The sequence below is a fragment of the Ochlerotatus camptorhynchus genome, unplaced genomic scaffold (genome assembly GCF_037179485.1).
Source record: "Ochlerotatus camptorhynchus isolate MF236.1 unplaced genomic scaffold, CSIRO-AGI_Acam_v1.1 ptg000022l, whole genome shotgun sequence".
Lineage (NCBI taxonomy): Eukaryota > Metazoa > Arthropoda > Insecta > Diptera > Culicidae > Ochlerotatus > Ochlerotatus camptorhynchus.
Window position 1 is genome coordinate 5,519,719 of NW_027040514.1, and position 23,873 is coordinate 5,543,591.

The 23,873-nt window shown below is 44.7% G+C and overlaps 2 protein-coding genes across 8 annotated transcripts in view; one reads left to right on the forward strand and one right to left on the reverse strand.

Moving 5' to 3' along the window:
- The first annotated feature begins 9,238 nt into the window (after positions 1-9,238).
- On the forward strand, positions 9,239-9,803 carry LOC135704549 (uncharacterized). Its single transcript, XM_065226016.1, has 2 exons — positions 9,239-9,244; positions 9,315-9,803. The coding sequence occupies exons 1-2, from the start codon at positions 9,239-9,241 to the stop codon at positions 9,801-9,803; spliced, it is 495 nt and encodes a 164-aa protein (XP_065082088.1).
- An 8,920-nt stretch (positions 9,804-18,723) lies between these two features.
- Positions 18,724-23,873, reverse strand: part of Cbp53E (Calbindin 53E) — a 302,857-nt gene continuing 297,707 nt past the window's right edge. For all 7 annotated transcript variants that reach the window (XM_065227714.1, XM_065227707.1, XM_065227700.1 and 4 more), the window contains 2 exons: positions 22,350-22,421; positions 18,724-22,280 (listed from right to left, as the gene is read on the reverse strand). In XM_065227714.1, the coding sequence (XP_065083786.1) occupies positions 22,137-22,280; positions 22,350-22,421 (216 nt within the window). In that variant the 3' untranslated portion in view covers positions 18,724-22,136. The remainder of the gene's footprint in view (positions 22,281-22,349; positions 22,422-23,873) is intronic.

The window sequence follows — 23,873 nt, forward strand, 5'->3', positions numbered from 1 at the left end:
AATTTTATTCGACCGGAGCGTCCTCCGGAGTCCAAAGTAGGCACGATTCCCTGCCATAATGCGTCTTTGAATTTCTCTGCTGGTATCATTTTCGGCGGTCACCAGTGAGCACAAATACACGAACTCATCGACCACCTCGATTTCGTCACCGTCAATCTGAACTCGGGGTGGGAGGCTAACATTATCTTCCCTAGAACCTCTCCCTTTCATGTATTTTGTCTTTGATGCGTTGGTCTTCAGTCTGATGTACGTTTCCGCCATCGTCTCAAAGTTCCGTGCAACGATGTCGATGTCAGCGGCGAATCCAAGAAGCTGGATGGACTTCCTGAAGATCGTGCCACTCGTGTCTATCCCAGCTCTTCTGATCACACCTTCTAACGCGATGTTGAACAGCAGACACGAAAGTCCACCACCTTGCCGTAACCCCCTTCGAGATTCAAAGGGACTCGAGAGTGTCCCCGATACTCGAACAATGCACATCACTCGATCCATCGTCGCCTTGACCAATCGCTTCAGTTTATCCGGGAATCCGTACTCGTGCATAATCTGCCATATCTGATCTTGATCGATTGTGTCGTATGCGGATTTTAAATCGATGAACAAATGATGTGTGGGCACGTTGTATTCGCGGCATTTCTGCAGAACCTGCCGAATCGCGAAAATTTGGTCCGTGATAGTGCGGGCACCCATGAATCTCGACTGGTATTGCCTCACGAACTCTCTTGCAAATGGTGACAGGCGGCGGCATAGAATTTGGGAGAGTACTTTGTGGACGGCGCTCAGCAGTGTGATCGCGCGGTAGTTGCAGCAATCCAACTTGTCGCCCTTTTTATAGATTGGGCATACGACACCTTCCATCCACTCCTCCGGTAATATCTCTTCCTCCCAAATCTTGACAATTACCCAGTGCAGTGCTCTTGCCAGTGCTTCACCACCGTATTTTAATAGCTCACTTGGTTGTTGATCTACACCAGTTGCTTTGTTGTTCTTCAGTCGATCGATCTCCTCCTAAATTTCTTGAAGATCAGGGGCCGGTAGCCTGTCGTATTCTGCGCGTGCTCCAAGGTCTGTTGCCGTGCCACCTTCGTTTTCTGCTGCTTCACCGTTGAGGTGCTCGTCATAGTACTGCTTCCACCTCTCAATCACCTCACACTCGTAGAGATGAACTAGCCTAAGGCTAAAAATCTCTTAAATAAAGAATTAAAAAAAAAAACCTCACACCCGTTCGTGAGAAGGTTACCGTCCAAGTCCTTGCACATATCGGCTTGCGGCACGCAGCCTTTGCGCGAACTATTTAGCTTCTCGTAGAGCTTCCGTGTGTCGTTTATGCGGTACAGATTTTCCATCGCCTCGCGATCTCTGTCTTCCTGCTGACGCTTCTTCCTTCGGAATACCGAGTTTTGTCTGTATCGCTCGACATTCAATCTCGTACGGTGTTGCAGCATTCTCGCCCGTGCTGCTTTATTCTCCTCTACTAACAGTTTGCATTCGCCGTCAAACCAGTCATTTCTTCGGTCCGGGATTGCAGTACCTAGTGCCGCTGCAGCAGCACTACCTATGACGGAACGGATAGAAGAGAAACTGCGCCAAGCTTCTCTTCCGGGGGTAGTTCAACTTCCAGCTACTGCGCGTAGTCCTGGGCAACTCCGTAGTTGCTCAATGTTGGGTCGCGGCGTTCGACTTCGACGGGTGTTATGCACCGTCGAGAGTTTTGAGCGCATGCATACTGCAACTAGGTAGTGGTTCGAATCTATGTTCTCACTGCGGTACGTCGATTACAACGTGATCGATTTGGTTTTCTGTGTGTTGGTCAGGTGATCTCCAGGTGGTTTTGTGGATATCCTTGCGGGGGAAAAAGGTACTTCGAACTACCATACCCCGAGAGGCTGCAAAGCTCACGCATCGTTGGCCGTTGTCGTTCGATACGGCATGCAGGCTGTTTGGCCCGATTGCCGGTCTATACATTGCCTCCCGTCCTACCTGAGCGTTCATGTCGCCGATGACGATTTTGACGTCCCGTTGCGAACAGCCGTCGTACACCTGCTCCAGCTGCGCATAGAACGCTTCTTTCTCGTCGTCGGGTCTCCCTTCGTGTGAGCAGTGCACGTTGATGAGTTGCTGTAGTTGAAGAAACGGCCCTTAATCCTCAACTTGCACATCCTCGCGTTGATCGGCTGCCAACCAATCACGCGTTGGCGCATCTTACCCAGCACTACAAAGCCGGTTCCCAGCTCGTTGGTGGTGCCACAGCTCTGGTAGAAAGTAGCCGCTCGATGCCCGCTTTTCCATACCTTTTGTCCCGTCCAGCAAAGTTCCTGCAGTACTACGACTTCGAAGTTGCGTGATTGAAGTTCGTCATAAATTAACCTATCGCAGCCCAGGAAGCCGAGCGATTTGCATTTTCATGTTCCGAGTTTCCAATCGTAGACCTTATTTCGTCGCGTAGGTCTGTGTCGATTGTTCCGATCCATATTTCTTTCATCAGTATTTGCAACTTTATGTTTTTTTCCAGGGTGGCTTGTGGGACCAGCCCCAACCCCCTGTCTCGCCGGGGGACCATCGTGCACAGCTCTGTTTAGAGTCCCACGCTGGCACTAGGACGGTGATAGCAAAGTGAAGATGTGCGACGCGAACACTGGCGCGGTAACCATAATACGGTGATATAGGAAATGCTTCACCAAACCCGAGCGTCTGTTCACCATGAAGGTGCGACTCAAAACGGCGTCTGTTCTCCATGTTAGGGGCGGCTCCAACAGCGTCTGACTGGTATCCAGCGGCTGAATACGAAATGCTTTTCCCCGAAAGCTATACTCAAGATGGCAGTCCCATCACGGCGGATAGGAGACCTTAGGCCAACCACCTACTGTCTCCGAAACCTTCAAATTGTTACAGAAACCTACAGTGAAAGATTACGAACTGATTTTATGGCAACGACTTTTAGCGCTAAACAACGGACAATAATTGGAACATGGAATGTACTGACGCTAGCCCAACAGGGTAAACTGGCACAACTCGCCAGTGAGGCCCGCCGTATGAAGCTAGAAATCGTTGGAGAACACAAGCTGCCTTCGGGACTGGTACTTTTATATTCTGGTATGCGAGGTGAAAACGCTCCGCGACATCGTGGAGTTGGCCTTCTGCTTAGCGCCCAACCACATGCTGCGCTCATCAAGTGGGAACCTATCAATCGTTGCCAGATTCAGAACACGTGTCCGAAACCTTACCATAATACAATGTTATGCGCCAACCGATGCTGCCGAATTGCAGGACAAAGAGAACTTTTACAGTCAACTGAATGCTGTCGTGGATAAGACTCCAAGAGGTCACTGATATCAAGATCTACACAGGCGACTTCATTGCGAAGATCGGCTCCGACAACTCGGACTATGAGCGCATTATGGGACGCCATGGTCTCGGAGATATGAGCGAGAACGGCGAGCTGCTTTCAGAGTTTTTTGGCACAACGACAACTTCCCCCATCGCCCAGTGCATAAAGTCACATGGGTCTCCCGTGATGGACATACAGAGCCAAATCGACCACATCTGCATCAGCCGAAAATGAAGACGGAGTTCTCTTGATGTTCGGAATAAACACAGCGCTGACATTGCGTCTGACCATCATCTCCTGGTCGGTGAGATCCCCCTACGCATTGCGCGGGTTCAACCATAGAGGTAACTCTAAGACTAGTAGGTCCCGAAGAAATGTGCTCAAATTTTTCGCTCAGCTCTGGTACTATCTTCGGTCCCAAGCTAATCGATGCACCCCTCGAAACATAGGAAAATCCACGAACCCCTTATTTTATCTGTCAAACTTTCATAGCGAATCAAAACAAACTTAGTGTAGTACTAGAATTTCGACTGTTAATCGATTTTCTTGGGGCCAATAGGCTAGTCAAGTAGTGAGCCAATTTTAAATCGATAGTTTCGTATTGATTGTTAGTTCAACGGCGTGAGGAGAGACTCGGGCGGCGATTTAATACCAGACGACTGGAAGACCCAGCAGTGAAGAGATCGTTCGTCGAAGAACTCGAGGCTCGCGCAGCTAATATTCCGGAAGGTGGCAGCGTAGAAGAACAGTGGACGAGCATCAAGAATGCCTTTATTGAAACAAGCGAGAACAACCTGGGTGAGCTGCGCACTCAGAGGAAGGAGTGGAATATTTTGGGTGGACAAAAAGGCGAACTAAGAGGTGGACGCCTGAGCTTTTCCGCATTTATATCGCTGTGAAGCAACTGTAAACTCTAGAGGGAATTTATATCTGTAACTGAAACCAGTTCGATTTTGTTTACCAACCTTGTTAAAATGTCATATTCAATTATCTTAAAGATAAATCGTCCAGCTCAAACCTTTGTAGGGGTAAGAGGTGGGACCATCATCTTTTTTTTTAGCCGTGATAGAGCGAGCAAGGACCCGAGGAGCCAAGCCCGTCAGCAGTATTCGGCTCTAGAGAGGGAAGTTAAGTGTTCCTGTATACGGAACAAGCGAGCGTGAGTGGACTCCCTGGCTGATTAAGGGGAGAAAGCCGCAACAACTGACGATATCCGCCTCCTCTATGATGTTTCACAACGCCTGAGCGGGGCAAGGATGAACCCAAGGATGCCTGTGAAAGACGCGACTGTACAGTTGCTCACCGACCCCACTGACCAGTTGAAACGTTGGTTTGAGCACTTTGAGCAACTTCTCGAAGTTTCAACGGTCAACCAACCATCAACATCTCGGCATGATCCGCCAAGGATGAGGCGCGTTACTCGCGTCAACACTGAAGCTCCATCATTGCAGGAGATAGAAGCAGCCATCCGAAGTATGAAGTTCAACAAAGCCCCGGGGGTCGATCGCATATCAGCCGAGGGGGACGACTCTATCTACGACACAGGAAAGGTTGTGTTTTCCTGTGGCTAACTGCACGCACGCTGAGTAGATAGAAATAAGATATATGACAATTCAGAAAATGTCCTGCAAAAAGATGATGCGCGATGCAATTAGATGCGAGAAACGAAAGAAGATTTTTCGAAGATTGATTTGCTACTGTGAGATTTTATGAGCATCTAGAATTGAGATTTAGATGTGTCGCCCTCCTCGATATCAGCAGAGATGCTCAAAGCTGATCCCATGCTATCGTCACAAATGTTGCATTAACTATTCGTCAATATCTGGGACACCGCGACTTTTCCGGCCGACTGGATGCAGGGCGTCTTGATAAAAGTCCCCAAGAAGAGGGATCCAACTGTATGCGACAACTGGCGAGGCATTATGTTACTGTGTATTGTTCTCAAAGTTCTGTGTAAAGTTATCCTCAATCGGATACAGGAGAAGATCGGCGCGACTCTCCGACGACAGCAGGCAGGATTCCGTGCTGGAAGATCCTGTATGGACCATATTGTCACGAACCGCATCATCTTGGAGTAGGTCAATGAGTTCCAAGAGTCCCTGTACTTGGTGTTCATTTACTACGAAAAAGCTTTCGACCGACTAAAACACGAAAACTTGTGGGGCGCTCTGAGACGCAAGAGAGTCCCTGATAAGATCGTCAACCTCATCGAAGCGCAGTACGAGGCTTTCTCATGGAGCTTTGTCTGACCCGATTTGGGTAATCGCGGATGTGAGGCAAGGATGTATATTATCACCGCTACTGTTCCTCATCGTAATCGACGAGATCATGGTTGGACCCGTTGACCGTGTACCGAACCGTGGGTTGCTGTGGCAGCCTATTACTAACGACCTCGATTTGGCTGATGATGTTGCGTTATTAGCACAACGGCGCTCTGACATGCAGAGTAAGCTCGACGACCTTGTGGAACGCTCCTCTGAAGCAGGTCTAACCATCAACGTCAACATGACCAAATCGTTGGATGTCAACACGGAAAACCGTTCCAATTTCACGGTAGCTGGGCAGGCAGTGGAGAAAGTCGAAAGCTTCCAATATCTTGGCAGCCAGATAGCGTCGGACGGCGGCACCAAGAGCGACATAGGTGCACGGATTAAGAAGGCGAGGGCTGCTTTTGCCAGTTTGTGAAATGTATGGAGAGCGAATCAGATCAGTCGACGCACCAAAATCCGAATTTTTAACTCGAACGTGAAGTCTGTACTGTTATACGCCAGTGAAACATGGTGTGTATCAGCGGAGAACACTCAGAAGCTGCAGATGTTTATCAACCGATGCCTGCGGTACATAATTCGTGTCTGGTGGCCCCATAATTGGATCTCCAATTCCGAGCTTCATCGTTTGTGCCATCAGAAGCCGATAGAGACAGAAATTCGTGAACGGAAGTGGAGGTCGGTCGACCACAACCTACGACCCTAGAGGTAACTCTAAGACCAGAAGGTCCCGAAGAAACGAGCTCCACTTTTAGGCTCAGCTCTTCTACTATCTTCGGTCCCAAGCTAATCGATTCACCCCTCGAAACACAGGAAAATCCACTAACCCCTCATTTTATCTGTCAAACTTTCATAGCGAATCAAAACAAACATAGTGTAGTACTGGAATTTATACTAAAATGGGGTACGTTAATCGATTTGCTTGGGACCAATAGGCTAGTCAAGTAGTGAGCCAATTTTAAATCGTTAGTTTCGTACTGATTGTTGCTACGACGGAGCGGAAACGAAATCTGCAAGCAATCACTGGACTGGAATCCAGCAGGACATCGCAGCCGAGGTCGCAGCAGAGCAGCTCGTGGCGGCGGAGCCTAAACAGTGAAATTAAGAACGTTCACCGAAATTTGACTTGAGCACAGGTCAAGGCCAAAGCTAGTAATCGCCCAGGATGAAAATCTTTCACAAAGGCCTGGAGGTGTGCAGGATCGTTAAGCAAGTAAGTCAGGGAAGTCACATGGGACCGTTAATTTTAATACTGTACTTCAACGACGTGCATCTGATCATCGAAGCTCCTCGGTTATCATATGCAGATGACCTCAAAATCTTCCTACACGGTAAGAAAAAATACTCAAAATTAAGTTAAAAAAAAAACTCAACGTTGGGTTCTATCATTTGAGGTCCGCCGTTGAGTGAATCAGAAAAGCGGCGTTGGTTAAAATTTACTCAACTATTGAGTAATAATAATTTTATTTTTTTTTTTCTTTATTAAAGAGATTTTTAGCCATAGGCTAGTTCATCTCTTAAGTAATAATAAATGAACTCAAATATAAGTTTATTTTCATTGAGGTTGCTCTTATGCGCCTTTAACCATTTCATTTTCACAAGCGTTGATAGACGAGTGGTCAACACACGGGCTCCGCAATCTCAACGTCCATGGTTCGGTTCCAGTCTACTCCGTTTTATTATTTTTTTGTCAACTTGGTCAACGTGGATTCATGATCATGATTACTCAAAATTGAGTTTTCTTCTTTAACTTAATTTTACCTAGCCCCACGGAAGCCACGTTATGAGTGAAAGGAACTAAATTTTGGGTACTTTTTTCTTACCGTGTACGAATCTGCTCCACTGCTGACTGTCACTTTCTTCTACGTCAGCTGAATGTATTCGCTAGATGGTGAAGTTTAAACAGAATGGTAGTGAACCCAGCCAAATGCTCCGCTATTTCGTTCTCACGAAAACAACAACCGATAATATATAGCTATGACCTGCATGGCTCGAAAATCTAACGCGTGAATCAGGTGGAAGACTTGGGTGTGATCTTGGATTCGCAGCTTTCATTCAATTCTATTGTTCGCTTGTTCGATCGACGCTTGAGTATTGTTCAGCGGTTTGGAACCCAAACTACAACTACGGTGCCGAGAGAATTGAATCAGTTCAACGTCGCTTTCTTCGTTTTGCATTGCGTTGATTGCCTTGGCATGATCCGTTTCGATTATCCAGTTACGAAAGCCGTTGTCAACTTATCGACCTAGAACTTCTCCGGACTAGAAGGGGACACAAGCAGAGCCCCAACCTTGGCCGATATCCTGCCAGGAAGGATAGATTGCGAGGCTATCCTGAGGCAAATTGACCTGAATGTTCAACCCCGACCGCTTCGTAATAACCTTATGCTAAGACTGCCTCTATACGTCGCAAACATTATGGAGCATACGGTGCATTTTGCGGACTGCAGAGAATATTCAACCGAGGTGCATCTGTTTTCGACTTTCATCTCTCCCGTGATGCGCTTCGTCGAAAGCTTTCTTCTGTTTTTCGCCGGCAGGAGTAACTGATGACCATGCTTGAATGTATTTTTTTTACTATGGTTGATAAGGTTAACATCATTGGGGCTAAACCAGCCTGCGGCTGAAAATCTCCTAAATAGAGATAATAATAATAATCATTGGGGCTTCATCTAGCATGTTGATGTAAAACAACAATAAAACAGCACCGTACTCAGCAGCTGGCGAAGGTGGCATTTGCTACTACTCCTCTTCCCCGTAAACTGTCCACGTGGTATATGGACAGCTCCTTATTACTTGTTTCCAAGTTCTCTCAATTCGACCAAGAACGTAGAACATCGATTCTCTTTACCAAACTTCAGGAAACTGAACCTCTACAATACACACTGAGATTCTACGAGATTCCGAGAACATCTGAATTTTTACGAAATTTCCAAATTTTAGTCCATTAAACTTTAACGAAGTGCCCTAAAGCTAAAATAATGTTTATGAAGTTTCATAAAATTAAACAAAATTCTCTTAACTTCAACGAAATTCCCAATTCCCGAATGTATATTAAACTTTCTGAATTTCTACGGTTTCTCCTAAACCTTCCCTTGAAATTAAAAAAAAAGACTAATGAAGCTAAAGATTTACTGAACTCTGTTACGGCAATATATTTCACCTAGGACAGATTTTGATTTTAAGTGTGTAGTCGATTGAAGAACGTAAAACGTTTTCAAGAATGTGTGGAATGTTATTCTGTAGAAAACGTATTTTATTGAATGTGATTAGAACACAGATTTCAGACAGCATGGAGTTAATTTCTAACATCCTTGACTACCGTATAAATCGTCATCGGTTGATGAATTTTATTATAGCCTTTATTAGTGTCTTGGACGAACGGTCGAACAAAACTTTTATTTCCCATTCAGCACCTTACCTCTATGGTATCTAGTGTCGCAGCAAACCCAACAGTCGCCAATCCACGACTAGCCCAATAATGAAAATCTAAACACCTTCGCTTCCGCTGCCCGAAAAAAAAAAACCCGCGCTTCTGAATCGTTGATGAGCTGCACTTTGAACTATAAAACGTGACCACTGACCATCGGTCAGGTATCAGTCGTTCGCAATCTCTCAACCGTTAACCAGTCTAAAACAGCACCATGAAGGTAATTTAAACTCATTCCCCATTCACCGAGTCGGGTGCTCCTGTCTGATACTGTTATTGTCTTCCAACAGCTCTTCATCGTTCTATCGGTGACGATTTCCCTCGCCCTGGGAGCACCAGCCGAAGAATCGAAAAACGCCGACAGCAAGAAAGACAAACGTGGACTCGTGGAGATTGGACACAACTTTGGCTTCGAAGAGCCTCTGCTCGTGGAACCCATTCATGCGTCTCACGTTACCAAGCATGTGACGGTTACCAATAACGTTCCCGTTCTGTACCCGGTAGAAGTAGAGAAGCACATCCCAATCGTGGTGGAGAAGAAAGTCCCGGTCTACATCGAGAAGCAGGTCCATGTTCCCGTTGAACGTCTGGTGTCCTACCCCGTTAAGGTTAACGTCCCAGTAGTGCACAAGGAGTACGTCCAAGTGGCCAAACCTTACCCGGTGCACGTGGAGAAGTCTTACCCTGTCTACGTCAAGGATCCAATTTATTATGAGCAGCCAGCTCCGGTCTACGTGAAGAATAGTTACTACCAGAATAAGAAGCCATACTACGGCTGAAGAGAGTTTTTGAGGTATCGGTGAAGTATTGCTTGTGGTTTATCTCTCTCGTGGTGTGTGAAATTTTGTGATTAATGTGTGCTGTTGAATAAAAATGACACCTTTTTTTCATTCTTAGTGAGAGAATTCATCCTCTCATTCACCAGAATGCTACAGAGCAGTTCCAGGCCAAATAGCAAAAAGAAAATGGATTTCAGACTTGACCTACTCCGATTAGTATGAATCTTATACAGCAATGATCCGATTTTCACTCAAAAAGCCAGAAACATCCAATACTCTCGGCTGGCGCATGCACTCAAAAAAATGAGCACGTCACTATCATGTGTTTCACACTTAATTTCGCGCAAATTGTTAAACACATCTATTTCATGTGTGAATCAGATGATACAATATATTCAGTAAAGCCATTTGTTACACATTTGGATTTCATGGACTTCAAATGTCAGTGGCAACAATCAATCACATAATTGTCGAATATTCTACTCTCAAAATCATATTGTCAATCATACATGAATTGCGTGTCCTGCATACTATTAATCAATTATTTTTTTTCAAAAAGTTTATTTAAAATGTTACAATTACAATAGATAATAATACTGAACATTATTGAAACTGATTTTGTTTGGTCCAGACATGCCTCGTTCTTACTCCCGTTCTCCGTTCCGGTCGAGAAATCACGCGAAAGGTACATATATTCCTCCAGCCGCAGTGACTGCGACTGGAATCGCCATACGGATGATCGTTCTTCCAAATTCCGTTCGACAACGACCGTGAAGTCGTCGGTTAAATATACAATGATCGTACACATTACGAAAATCGAGACAACAATTGAGCTGCCGCTTTCTCCTTCACCAAAGATCATCTCCATGCCAATCCTAGATTACATCAGTTCTGAAAAGAAAAAGTTGTTTAAAGCTTGATGTTATGGGCGGCATATTTTGAACAAATCACCATCCCGATTTTGTTTGCAGTAAAATTAATCCAAACTCGGTTTCATAGTACCTTATCTGCTGCTAAAATCAAGGATGTATTAAGAAAATCTATCAGAAATTTCTAGTATAAATTACCTGGACAATATCGTGAACATCACAGTTGTTTCTTCAGCAGCAAATTGAATGATAAAACCTAGGATAATACGGAACGAATTTTAATAACTCGAATCAAGCTTATGCATTTGACAGGTGGCAAACAAAGTTCTGTTGTTTACATTTGCAGAACAAGCAAATCATATCGTGCTGAAATGCAAAACACTTAGGCCGTTCGCAATGCTGAGTTTCAAAATTGTTTTAAACTACTCGTCAATTCTATAATTTGAAACTGTCAAAAATAAAACTGCAACACGATCAGCGCAACGCACAGTTCTAAAACATGTTTGTAATCATCAAGTTCCATAAACTTTACTGTTCTCTATGAAGTTCTCCGTTTTTTTTTTGTGGAGCTATTCGAAACATCTTCAACACATCCAAAGAAATTTGAAACAGAGTTCCATTCGTGTTTCAAACTCGCTCAGAAATAAAACAGAATAAAACAGAAGTCGAGCAGTTGCAAATCTGGTGCAAAATAGTGCTCGAATAATGAAACTGCAACTCAGCATTGCGAGAGGTGCGTTTCTGTTCTAGTTTCAAATTGAAACAGTCCATATAAAATACAACAGCATTGCGAACGGCCTTAAAATCCTTATGTTTTGAACAGTAGCGGGATTTAATAAATTGTGCAAATGGATTCAACGTGCAATACACTTACATTGATATGGTAAGATTTTTCAACTTTTCATGGACCAAAACACTTTTTTTTTATTATAGTTTAACACTCTTGGATTATTCGTGACTTGTCCGGGGGTGAGATTTGAATTCGTGATTTTGGCGTGAGAGGTATGGATGTTAACCATTACGCCGGGGTCACCCCCAGACCAAAACACTTAAAACTTAAGTGTAAAGCTCTTCGAATGAATGTTGAAAATATTGAAAGGTGTTGTCGAGGCAGTGGTTTATTGGCAAAAGAAAGAGTATAATCTCACAGGAACTTATATAGCTAATTGATTAATCACAAAGCCTACTACTTTTAATTTCAGCTTCATGTTTCGGTTTGCTTCACATCACCCCCTCTCAAACCAAGCGTGTTACGATGCTTCTTGAAGCTCTCCGTTGGAAGGCCCTTGGTGAAGATATCAGCAAATTGGTCCTGAGTCGGTACATATTTCACCTCGATCTCTCGTTGCTCGATTCGCTCTCGAACAAAGTTGTACCGAATGTCAAGATGTTTGAGCCGTTTTTGGTCCCTTGACTCCTTCGCAATTTGGATGCAGGACTGGTTGTCCTCGAAGATGACAAGAGGTGCATCCAGCACAAAACCAAACTCCGTAACGAGATTTCGTAGCCAAATTGCCTCGCATGCAGCCTGGCTCAGAGAAACGTATTCCGCCTCGGTTGAGGACAACGAAATGGTTGCTTGCTTGCGTGTTACCCATGTCACCGTGTTGCCGAAAACTTTGAAGCAGAATCCTGACGTGGATCTTCTATCGTTCACATCGCCGCCCCAATCTGCGTCCGCAAACCCGAGCAGTGGAACGTACTCCTCGTCACGATGATAGACAAGGGAATACTCCTTCGTCCCTTGAAGGTAGCGTAGGACTCTTTTGAGAGCCTTCCAATGTTCCTCTGATGGCGCACTCTGGAACCGACTGAGGACGTTAACAGCGGCACAAATATCCGGACGGGAAGACAGCATGAGGTATGTCAGACATCCCATCAGCTCTCGATAGGGACACTTGAATTGTTCCCGGTCATCGTGTAGCTTTTCCAACTTGGTGTTTGGTTCCAATGGTGTGGAAACCGGTTTACACGTTTCCATGCCGAATCGCTTCAAAAGATCAAGCAAATATTTAGTTTGATTGATAGACAACGTACTTTGCTTCATGTCGTATTCGATTCGCAATCCCAAGAAATTCTTCAACTCGTCGATCATGTCGAACTCTGCAGACAGCAGCTTCTTGGTCGATTCCAACTTCTTCAACGAATTGCACGCCAGAATGATGTCGTCCACATACAGGACAACGTAGATCTGAACCTTTCCTTCCGTTCTTGTGTAGAGACAGCTGTCATACTGCGATCGTTGAAAACCCAGCTTCACCATAAAGTTGTGGAACCGCTCGTTCCAGCTTCTAGGAGCCTGCTTCAAACCATATAGGGATTTTTTGAGCTTGCACACCTTCTTCCCTTTCTCAAATCCTGGTGGTTGCCGCATGTAGACCGTCTCTGACAATGTTCCGTTCAGAAAGGCAGTCCGAACGTCCATTTGATGCAGGTGCAATTTCTGCTGTACGGCCACTGACAGTAACGTGCGTACGGTACTCATTCGAACCACTGGAGCATACGTTTCTTGGTAGTCCAGTCCGAACCGTTGAGAGCAGCCTTTCGCTACTAGTCGCGCCTTATACCTGCTTACCGAATTGTCATTGTTGTATTTGATCTTGAAGACCCACTTACAGGGCACCGCCCGGCAGCCATCAGGAAGGTCAACCAGGTTCCAAGTGTTATTCTTCTGCAACGACTTGATTTCATCGTCGATCGCCAGCTTCCACTCCTCCCAGTCATCCCGCTGCTTCAGTTCGCCTATGGTTTCCGGTAGATTTTGTGTGTAGCTTTCAGCATTCAGCGCAAACGCTCCGTACAGCTGATAATCGGAGAACTTGCTTGGTTTCTTCCTGTTCCGCCCACTTCGCCTTGCTGGTTCTGTTTCTTCATCCGGTTCCGATTCGGTTTCTCTGCTCGTTTCTTCCTCGGATGCAGCTTCCTGGTCATTGATTTCTTGATCCTCTTCTTCCTCGGCGACTTGAGTGCTTGATTCTTCCCTATCGGACACAAGGTGGTCCGACGTGTAAACTGGTGACATTTTGTGCTGGATCTCTTCAACTACTACATCCCGCGAAATGAAAACCTTCCGCTTTTCCGAGTCCCACAGTCTGTACCCGTTTACAGCGTATCCGACGAAATTGCACAACTTACTCTTATCGTCCAGCTTGCTTCTCTTCTCCTTTGGGATGTGGACAAACGCCTTGCTTCCGAATACTCGCATTTTCGAAACATTGGGCTTACTTCCGTTCCATTTTTCAAAGGGGGTCACCGGCTCCTGCAACGCTGATGTTGGGCTTCTGTTGATCGTGTAGACTGCTGCTTGCACCGCTTCGTTCCACATATGCCGCTTGAATCCAGAGTCGTCCAGCATCGCTAGAGATCGTTCCATGATGGTGCGATTCATGCGCTCCGCAACGCCGTTTTGCTGTGGCGTATAGGGCGCTGTAGTCTCCATCACTATTCCTTTGGCTTCACAAAAACTGATGAATTCTTCGTTGACGTACTCGCCACCGTTGTCGCACCCAATGCGCGCCACCCTGCGCTCGAAGTGTGCCTCCGCCATCGCCGAATATTTCCTGAACATTGCCAGAACGTCACTTTTCGCCTTTACACCGCCGTGAAGTGCGTGAAATCGTCGATGAAGGTCACGAACATTTTGCCTCCATCCCAAGCTTCCGGCTTGAATGGTCCACACACATCCGTGTGTATCATTTCCAACGGACGACTCGATCTTGCTTGCGGTGTGTCCGCAAATGGTAGCCGCACTTGCTTCCCTTTCATGCATGATTCACAAATTTTCTCGTCTTCTTCCAGGTTATTTCCAATTTCCAGGCCGTCCACCATGTTGTCTCGAACAAGCTTCCTCAGACCATGTGGCCGATGTGGCCGAATCGTCGATGCCACAGAACCATTCGATTTTTGGTATCTGCAGCGAGAGCCGACTCAGTTGGTGGATGGATCAGTTCGACATCCAGCTCGAACAATTTCGTCTTTCGTGTGGCCGTACAAACCTGCGAACCATCCGCCTTCGTGATGTACGCATCATCCCGTGTGAACGTGGTGCGCATTCCTCGTTCCCCAATTTTCTTGACGGAAAACAAGTTGATGGTCAAATTAGGAATTAAAAGGACCTCGTATACAACGCACCGCAGCTTTTTCTTGCCTACTTTCGCAAGCATTTTCACTTCACCGGCAAATTCACTCACCAGTTGCTGTCCAGACTTCGCTACTGTGATGACGACCGGTTGGTCGAGACGATACACGTTGTGCAGAAACTTCTTATCCTTGACCATGTGCTCGGAGGCTCCGCTATCAAGCACCCAACGAAATTCTTCGCCATCGGTGTTACTTCTGTCGTCCGTGCCCACGAACGCATCATCGTATTGTGTATCAGCAGCATTAGCCTTCTCCTTGGATTTTTTTTTCTGCTTCCCCGACGTCTTTCCCGCACCGTGCTCCTGCTTCCGGCTGTTACTAGGACAATCTGCTCGCTTATGTCCGGGTTTACCACATGCGTGGCACGTGAAAACGAACTTCCCACCTTTTCCAGCAAACGCCGTGCCAGATTCAGATTGCACTTCGCCAAGCTGTCGTTTCACACCTTCGCTCAGCAACCTCGTCTTGACGAATTCCAACGAGCATTGTTCCACTGGCAAAGTCTCCAGCACCGTAATCAACTGCCCGTAGGATTTCGGCATTGACTGAAGCAAGTTGAAAACGGTCACCTTTTCGTCGAACTTCACTCCAGCAGATTCCAAATCTCGAACATTCTTCTCGAAGGCAACAATGTGTTCCTCCAACGGGCGATTTTCGTCGTATCGCATCACTGACATTTGCTTGAGCAGGTAGAATATGCCAGCGACACCTTTCTTCTCGAACAGCCGTTCCAGCGTGGACCAAATTTCCTTCGGAGTGGTTTTTCCTTTTATGAAGTCAAGGTGCGAATCCGCGATCTTGTGGATCAATATGGACTTGCACTTCGCGTCCTGCTGCTTTCGCCGTTCCCGCGATTGGTGTTTCTGCGCCTTCACTTCGGCGGTGTCCACCGCCGCATCGACGAAAAAATCTTCTTCTTCCAAGCTCTTCCGGATGCAGTGCTCCAACCCCAATTCTTCCAGGTACGCTTCCACCCTGTAGCTCCAATTTGAGAAGTGAGGGGTTCGTGGATTTTTCTTTGTTTCGAGGGGTGCATCGATTAGCTTGGGACCGAAGAGAGTTCCAGAGCTGAGCAAAAAAGATGAGCACGTTTCTTCGGGACCTTCTGGTCTTAGAGTTACCTCTATGCTACTAGTGAGTCCGATATAGCCAAGGTATATGATAGTCTCCGCAAGAAATTCGACGTTACTTCTCTAGGCTCCGTGCGTCATTTCTTGGGCTATGAGATTGGGAGAGAGGGATGTTTCTACACGTTAAAGTTGTCGGCGTACATCGACGCATTGCTTTGTAAGTACAAGATGGAGAACTGTCGGCAAACCAAGACTCCAATGGATACTGGGTACACGTCAGCCAGGCATGGAAAATCATTTGCATTCATTTCGTGCATTCATTTACATTCATTTGTCCCTAACTTTTTTCAACAACTGAATTCCGCAAAATAATGTTAGAAATTTTGGTTAGGTTTTGTTATTAACTACAACTTTTGTTAACAACTTAAATCAGTATCTCTTATGCATGACGAACCAGAGCGAACCGAAGCCACTACTGTTTTTCAGTGAATGTATTTTACATTCACTGAAAAACAGTGACAAGTTCTGCCCGCTCTAGTTAGTGATGCATGAGAGATACAGATTTGAGTTATGGGCAAAAGTTGTAGCTAATAACAAAACCTACAAAAGTTCTGTACATCATTTTGTAGAATGCTGTTGATAAAAAAAAGTTAGAGGCAAATGAAGTAAATGAATGCATGAAATGAATGTAAATGATTTTCCATGCCTGACGTCAGCTAACGAAGACAGTAAGCGGTTCGATGATCCGACGCTGTACCGAAGCCTCATAGGAGCGTTATTATACTTGGCCGTTAACGCGCGACCTGATCTGTCTTTGAGCGTCGGCTTGCTTGGGAGAAAAGTCAGCGAACCTAACGACTGTAGTGCAGTGAAACGTGTGCGTGGCTGAACCTTTTTGGCAGTTAGGTTACAAGCAGTTAGTAGTTTTTTCGAAAAAAAAAAAATATTCTAAAATTTTCGAATTTTACCTTGCAAATTGTCGAGGAACAGCGCGGTGAAAGGATGTTGCTCGTGGACAATGCAGACATGTGGTTTACATCACACTGCAGTCTAAAAAAATATCGATAGAATCTACCCAAGAAAAAATCAACTGAGTCCACGTAAACAGTCCACAACTGAACTGTCATCAGATTGAGACAAAAGGGAACTACGGAGAAAATAAATTTGAAGCACTTTTGTTGCTATGCTCCTTGAGTCCTATCTTTTCCTTTTTCTGCACACTGTACTTATATGGGCACAGGCACAAATAAACACATTTCGCTTGAGTTCGGTCGCGTCTTTATTCCGCTTATCGAAAACCTCCGCTATTACTCCGGTTCCGCCTACCTGCTGGTTGTCCGTTCTTCCGGGTACAACGTGCCCACACATCATTTGTTCATCGATTTCAAATCCGCATACGACACAATCGATCGAGATCAGATATGGCAGATTATGCACGAGTACGGATTCCCGGATAAACTGAAGCGATTGGTCAAGGCGACGATGGATCGAGTAATATGCATTGTTCGAGTATCGGGGACACTCTCGAGTCCCTTTGTATCTCGAAGAGGGTTACGGCAGGGTGGTGAACTTTCGTGTCTGCTGTTCAACATCGCGTTAGAAGGTGTGATCAGAAGAACTGGGATAGACACGAGTGGCACGATCTTCAGGAAGTCCATCCAGCTTATTGGCTTCGCCGATGACATTAACATCTTGGCACGGAGCTTCGAGACGATGGCGGAAACGTACATCAGACTGAAGGCTGAAGCTAGGTGGATTGGACTTGCCATCAACGCATCAAAGACAAAATACATGAAAGGAAGAGGTTCTAGGGAAGACAATGTTAGCCTCCCACCCCGAGTTCAGATTGACGGTGACGAAATCGAGGTGGTCGATGAGTTCGTGTGTTTGGGTTCACTGGTGACCGCCGAAAATGATTCAAAGACGCATTATGGCAGGGAATCGTGCCATAGAATAAAATTCGCCGCCGCACGAAGTTGACTGTCTACAAGACGCTGATTAGACCGGTGGTCCTCTACGGCCACGAGACCTGGACTATGCTCGTGGAGGACCAACGCGCTCTTGGTGTTTTCGAACGGAAGGTGCTGCGTACCATCTACGGTGGAGTGCAGATGGATGACGGAACGTGGAGGAGGCGAATGGAACAAGAATTGCAGCAGCTGCTTGGGAGAACCATCCATCGTCCACATTGCAAAAATTGGGCGACTACGGTGGGCTGGGCACGTCGTAAGAATGCCGCAATGATTCTAGAAAGTGACCCAACAGGTTCAAGAAGAAGAGGCGCGCAGCGGGCAAGGTGGATCGACCAAGTAGAAGGCGACCTGCGGACCCTTCGCAGACTACGAGGCTGGCGAAGTGTGGCCATGGATCGAGTAGAGTGGAGACGACTTCTTCGGACAGCAGAGGACAACAAAGCCTTAGCCTGATTGGTAAGGTAAGTACCGATTAGCTTGCGAACCACATTATTTTAATTGATTTCTTTGCCAGTTAGTCGTCTGTCACTTCGTTTGTGGTGCGCATAAGGGCGTCTATGTGATGTTTTGCTGTACCTGTTGTGGACATTAGTACATCCTTTTCCTTAAACTTGTTGAGGATATCTTGTCTTGCCTCAAAAGCTATCCCCTTTAAAGCACTGATCTTCACAGAAATCATCAAGAGAAGTAATTGTTTACAAATGCTGTTACGTCCTAATTCCAGCTCAATATAAATATGTCAGTCGCAAAACACCTAAATTTACACGAAATTGCAAATAAATGTTTGTGCTTAAAATACTAAACGAACATTTTTACAGCAATGCTATGATACAGGAATGTTTCGGATGATATCAAGTACTATAAGCGATGCATCTCGTAATATATATTTCATCATTCTGCTTGAGTTAACAATCTTCTTCATTCTGTAAATAATTAACATATGATTCACTGTGTACTTAACATTGAAATGGAGAACGTAAATAATGAGACATACATTTGATTATGTTGCGAAATTTCCTAGGAAATCGTTCAACAAAATTAAATCTATTTCACATACGTCGATTGACATAAATTTTTTTCAAGCGATACATTGACTGTTCAATGAATACAAAACATTTCTGATTTTATTAATGCAAATTAACTTTGCCTTCCACTTGCATGCTTTTCGTACTAACTTTTTCATCAAGAACAATACAAAATAGAAGCAAGATTGCAAATACTAGTTTCAGGTTTAAAAAAAATGCTTTTCGTAATCATATGATTATATGATTTTTTGTAATTTGCCAATTTCGTTTCCTGAGAGTCGCAATCAGCGATTTTATCAATTTCCGCTCACTCAATCGCTGATTGTGACTCTTACAAAGCCAATTTGACAGATTTCGAAAAACATGCTTTCATGCGAAATGAGCATTGGCATCCTTGAGTAGAAGTGATAATGTGTGTGTGTGTGTGTGGAACGGTTGTGTGTTAGGTTAGAAATCAAACATGCCTGTAATGTGTCTCGCATTCATCATCTAAATGGCCGGATTTTTGATTACTTTAAAATTTTCTTTTTCTATTCAGTTTTAACTCACAATTTGTTGGATTGGAACTTCAAAGTTCAAGGAGATTGCGATGATGGGAAAGATTAGTAAAGTAAACAAGTATGCTGAAAGAGTGCTAAAGAGCGAAATTGAGTCTCCCGTCGGAGCTGCTCTACAACAAGGAAGAAAGGTACAAAAACTCTCTGCTTCATCTCCGTCCGACTCCTAGCTAAGCTTTGCTTTCGTTGAACCGTACATCTTAGGAAAAAAGTAGAAACAGCGGATAGTAACAATGGTACAACAGTAGTAGTAGTAGTAGTAGTAGTAGTAGTAGTAGTAGTAGTAATAGTAGTGTGTTATAATATGTAATGGTTGGTTTTGAGAACAAGTAACAGTTATTACAGATTTTTCTTCTTCTTCAATAAGATATAGAATTTGAGAATGTTTCAACAGCTTTCTTGTTATAAGTAGAGAGAGAGGTTTCTTGTTTGCCTTAGACACGAGTTAACATCAATTATATTATAATCTCTGCGGGTAGAGGAAAGATGGGTATAGAGAATTGGGTTGGTTATGGGATAACAAATGTTTTCGATTTTCTTTTGTTTGTTCGCTTATGTGGGTTTAAAAATTGATTCATTCTGTGTTCTGTGTTGTTTGGCACGGGGTTCTCATGAAAGTATTCTTTAACTCATCCCATTTATCAGTTTAGATAAGCGAGATTTCCTATTTATTGTTCGTTCGATCTTCCTTTGTTCAACTATTTAACTAACAGAAACGCATTGTTCACTTTGTAACCTTTTGTTTTAGGACATTGGTATTTTAATTCTCAACGGATTTTTTCATCTTTTTCCAGCTTAGGCCACATAAATATATTCTGTTGCTTGGTTGTTTCGTAAATTTATTGATTTGTTTTACTAATCTAACATTTGTTAATTTTTCAATTTTCTTGTTTTTATTTATCATATGTGTTGTTCTTCTAACTTTTTTATTTTCGTAATTTTCTCTTTCCTAGCTGCTTTCGGTGCATGATTCGTTTTCACTCTACATTTTTATGTGTGTTTGCTAGCTGATGGGCCTGAGAATGTGTTTATTGTAATTGAAATTTGTTTGCGTTTTATTTGCCTTCAACAATGAATCCTATTTCTTAGTACATAGATTGAAAGTTTTATGGTAAATAATTTCATAAGGGGAACTATCTACAGAAGGTGTTGAAGACGTTTGGTCGAATGCCGTTTGGACAACATAAGCATAAATGAATGGTTTACTCTTTAATTTGAGTTTTGGTCAGTTGTTCTCCTTTAAAAATGTACTGTAATACTAATCCACACTACCTTTGAAAACAACTAAAAACTGAAAAATAGCTGGACATACTCATTGCCAAGTTTGGATTTCGAGTGTTAAAGTAATTGAGTTTTTTTTTAATTATTTCACTAAGGGGTGATTACAAAACAACGTCCACTACCAGCTATTCAGTTCAATCAATCTCGAATTCAATCTAGACAGTTTTCAGCCAAACGTTTCAACGGAAGAAATGGGAAGGTTGGGCGCTCCACTGGGAAAATTGATAAAATCCCAAATGTCTGCCAAAATCATTTCTCGGGCACACAATAAGTTATTAAAATTGACTGAATACTCGCTTAAAATTAACCCAGAGGAGAGCTTGCAACCTTCCATGACAGACAGAGCAACATATTAGCAACTGGAGATACAGATAGCGATAGATTGGGAACAAGTAGCTATACAGAAGCATCCGGAGGTTGGAACGGTAAGGACTCTTCTTATAAGGAATAAATTGATCGGAATTGGGATTTGAAGTAGCTTTTCCTCTTCTTCGGTTTTCTTCCTTCTTAATTCGTAAATCTTGAAATCTCAATCCGGATAAGGCAGCTGCCCACCTTCGGGTGAGTGGCCACTGCCCATCCTCTAAAAGACGATATTCATAAGACGGATTAAATTGTGCTTTGATTTTTCTTCTTCTTCTTCTTCTAAAGACTTGTTCAGCATCATGGCTGGCCATGATTCAAAACTCGTCGCCCACTTTGCCTGCCGTCAAAGTAGGCGCACTTGAATTCGTTATTTTGTTTGTTTGTTTGTTTTGCTTCTCCTTCTCGATCGATTCGCCAATGTTTAACCCCCTCATCCAGATGCAATGGATCCCCATTCGTTCAGCTTCACTTCTGGTAAGTTTGTGTGTGGATGATTTAGTTTCGTTACATTAATCTGGTTTTCTGTTGCTCGATTCCAACTAATTTCGGCTTCAATTTGGGATTCGTGCTTGGTGCTGGTGTAATTGAAGTGTAATCTACTGGTTCCTACCACGCCGCATGATCCGACGGTAAAAGTCCCTTACCCGATCATGGACGACGACTACCGGTAGAAGTTGTTTCTGTTGCTGTTGCTGGTGATGTTCTGAACTACTGGTTGCTGTTTCTGCTACTGGTGATTCCACTACATTAGGGAGTGACGACGACGACACCGGCGTTTCCGGTAGTGATTGTTGTTGTTGCTGCTGCTGCTGTGATAGCCGATGAGGACCGTTACCATTACTACTGCCATTGCCATGCTGTTGATGTTGATGACCTAGGCCAAGCATCGTTCGCAACTTGGCAATCGGGTGCACGGCCAGAGCCGATGTAAGGGAACCAGCTCGGGACAGTCTACGGTGGCTCGATGATGACGACCGTTGCAGCGACGACGACGACGACAACCATGACGTTTGTGGCGGCGGGTGCGAAACGAGAGAAGTGCATTCCCCATATTACTGTTCGTCCTCTGGGGGTTGTTTGGCTAGGGCTAGCAGGATCATGGTCAACTCTTTGCGGGAGATTTTACCCTCCTTGTCGTAGCCCACCCCTCGCAGGATGGTTTCCTCGAACTCGATCAGGTCCTGCGCGTCGTAATCCTGGGTAAGGGGGAAGACATTCCAGTTAGCAGAATATTATGATTAGATATAGACAGTCAGTGTACGTACCTTTTTCACTAGTTCAAGCAAGTCTTTCAGGAATCCTCGCAGTTCTTCATTTTCGATGGATCCATTATTGTCCTGTAATAGAGGAAAAAGTGTCATTAGGTATCATTTGAATAGGTCTTCTATGGCCATGAAGTAGACCACCTTCAAATCGAGCTTCAAATAGGAAAGATTTTCTGAGAGCAGAAAACCTAGTATCTGTCATTTTATTCTACATATCTATCAGTCACTCGGCTCTGTTGTATTTAAGACGGAGGAGCCCAAACACAAAAGCAATAGAAAACAGTTACTGATAATTGTGGACCTGGACGCACCAACAGAGTCGCACGGAATCACCGGGAAACGAACAAAGGGAACACCAGAGAGCAGACAAAAGAAACCGCGGATACTTTCGGGGAGAAAAACTAGAAACGCGTGTGTGAAAGTAACTGATTTATTATGGAATGATACAAAACGTCAAAAGGATCAAATACAGTGTAGCCAGTAATCAAATTGGTTTTCTCTTATGCCAAGGTGGCTATATATCAAGGTGCTCATCCATTCCCAACACTCCTCCTGGATGAGTACCGCCCTAATCACTTCTTCAGTCCTACCTTCGTCAAGAACATATCCAGTTTGGCCGGACCGACTGGTTTAGTAAGAGCGTCGGCGGCCAGCTCTTCACTTGGGCAATACACTAAATTTACGGTCTTCTGTTCGCACAACTCACGGATAAAATGTCTCTTCGTATCTATGTGCTTTACTCTGCCACTGCATCTTTCCGCTTTGGCGAAACTCAGGCATCCCATGTTATCTTCGTACAGAACTGTCGGATTCCTTTCCGGCTCCTTCAGCTCCTCCAACAATCGTCTCAGCCACATCGCTTCCTGGCAGGCCAACGACAACGCGTTATATTCGGCCTCCAAGGACGAAAGAGCAACCGAGTCCTGGCCCTTGCTGGTCCAACTGACAGGACCACCTCCGTAAAAGAATACGAAACCGGTGGTAGAACGCCGAGTACGCCTATCGCCGGCCCAATCCGAGTCTGAATATCCTACTAGGTTCCATCCGTCCTGCGACCCATAGCTTAGCTTAAAATCCTTGGTTCCGTTTAGGTATTGTAACACCCTCTTTGCCGCATTCCAATCGCTGTTGTTCGGCTGACTGACTTTGCGTCCCAACAGACCCACGCTCAGCGACAAATCTGGTCTAGCATTGACGGCCAGGTATAGTAGCGCGCCAATCAAGCTCCGGTTCAACGTCGTGTCCTCGAACGGTTTGCTGCCTTCGTTCTCTGCTGTATATCCGAGCTCCATTGGTGTCTTCACCGCATGAGAGTTCTCCATCTTGAACTTCCGGAGTACGCTCTCTATATACGGCGTCAGCCGCAAGGAGTAATAACCACCTTCTCTTCCGATCTCATACCCGAGAAAATGACGAAGCTGACCAAGGGATGTCACTTCGAACTTGTCACGAAGATTCCTGTATACCTCATCAATCTCTTTCTCATCAACACTGCCAATAATCAGGTCGTCAACGTACACAACG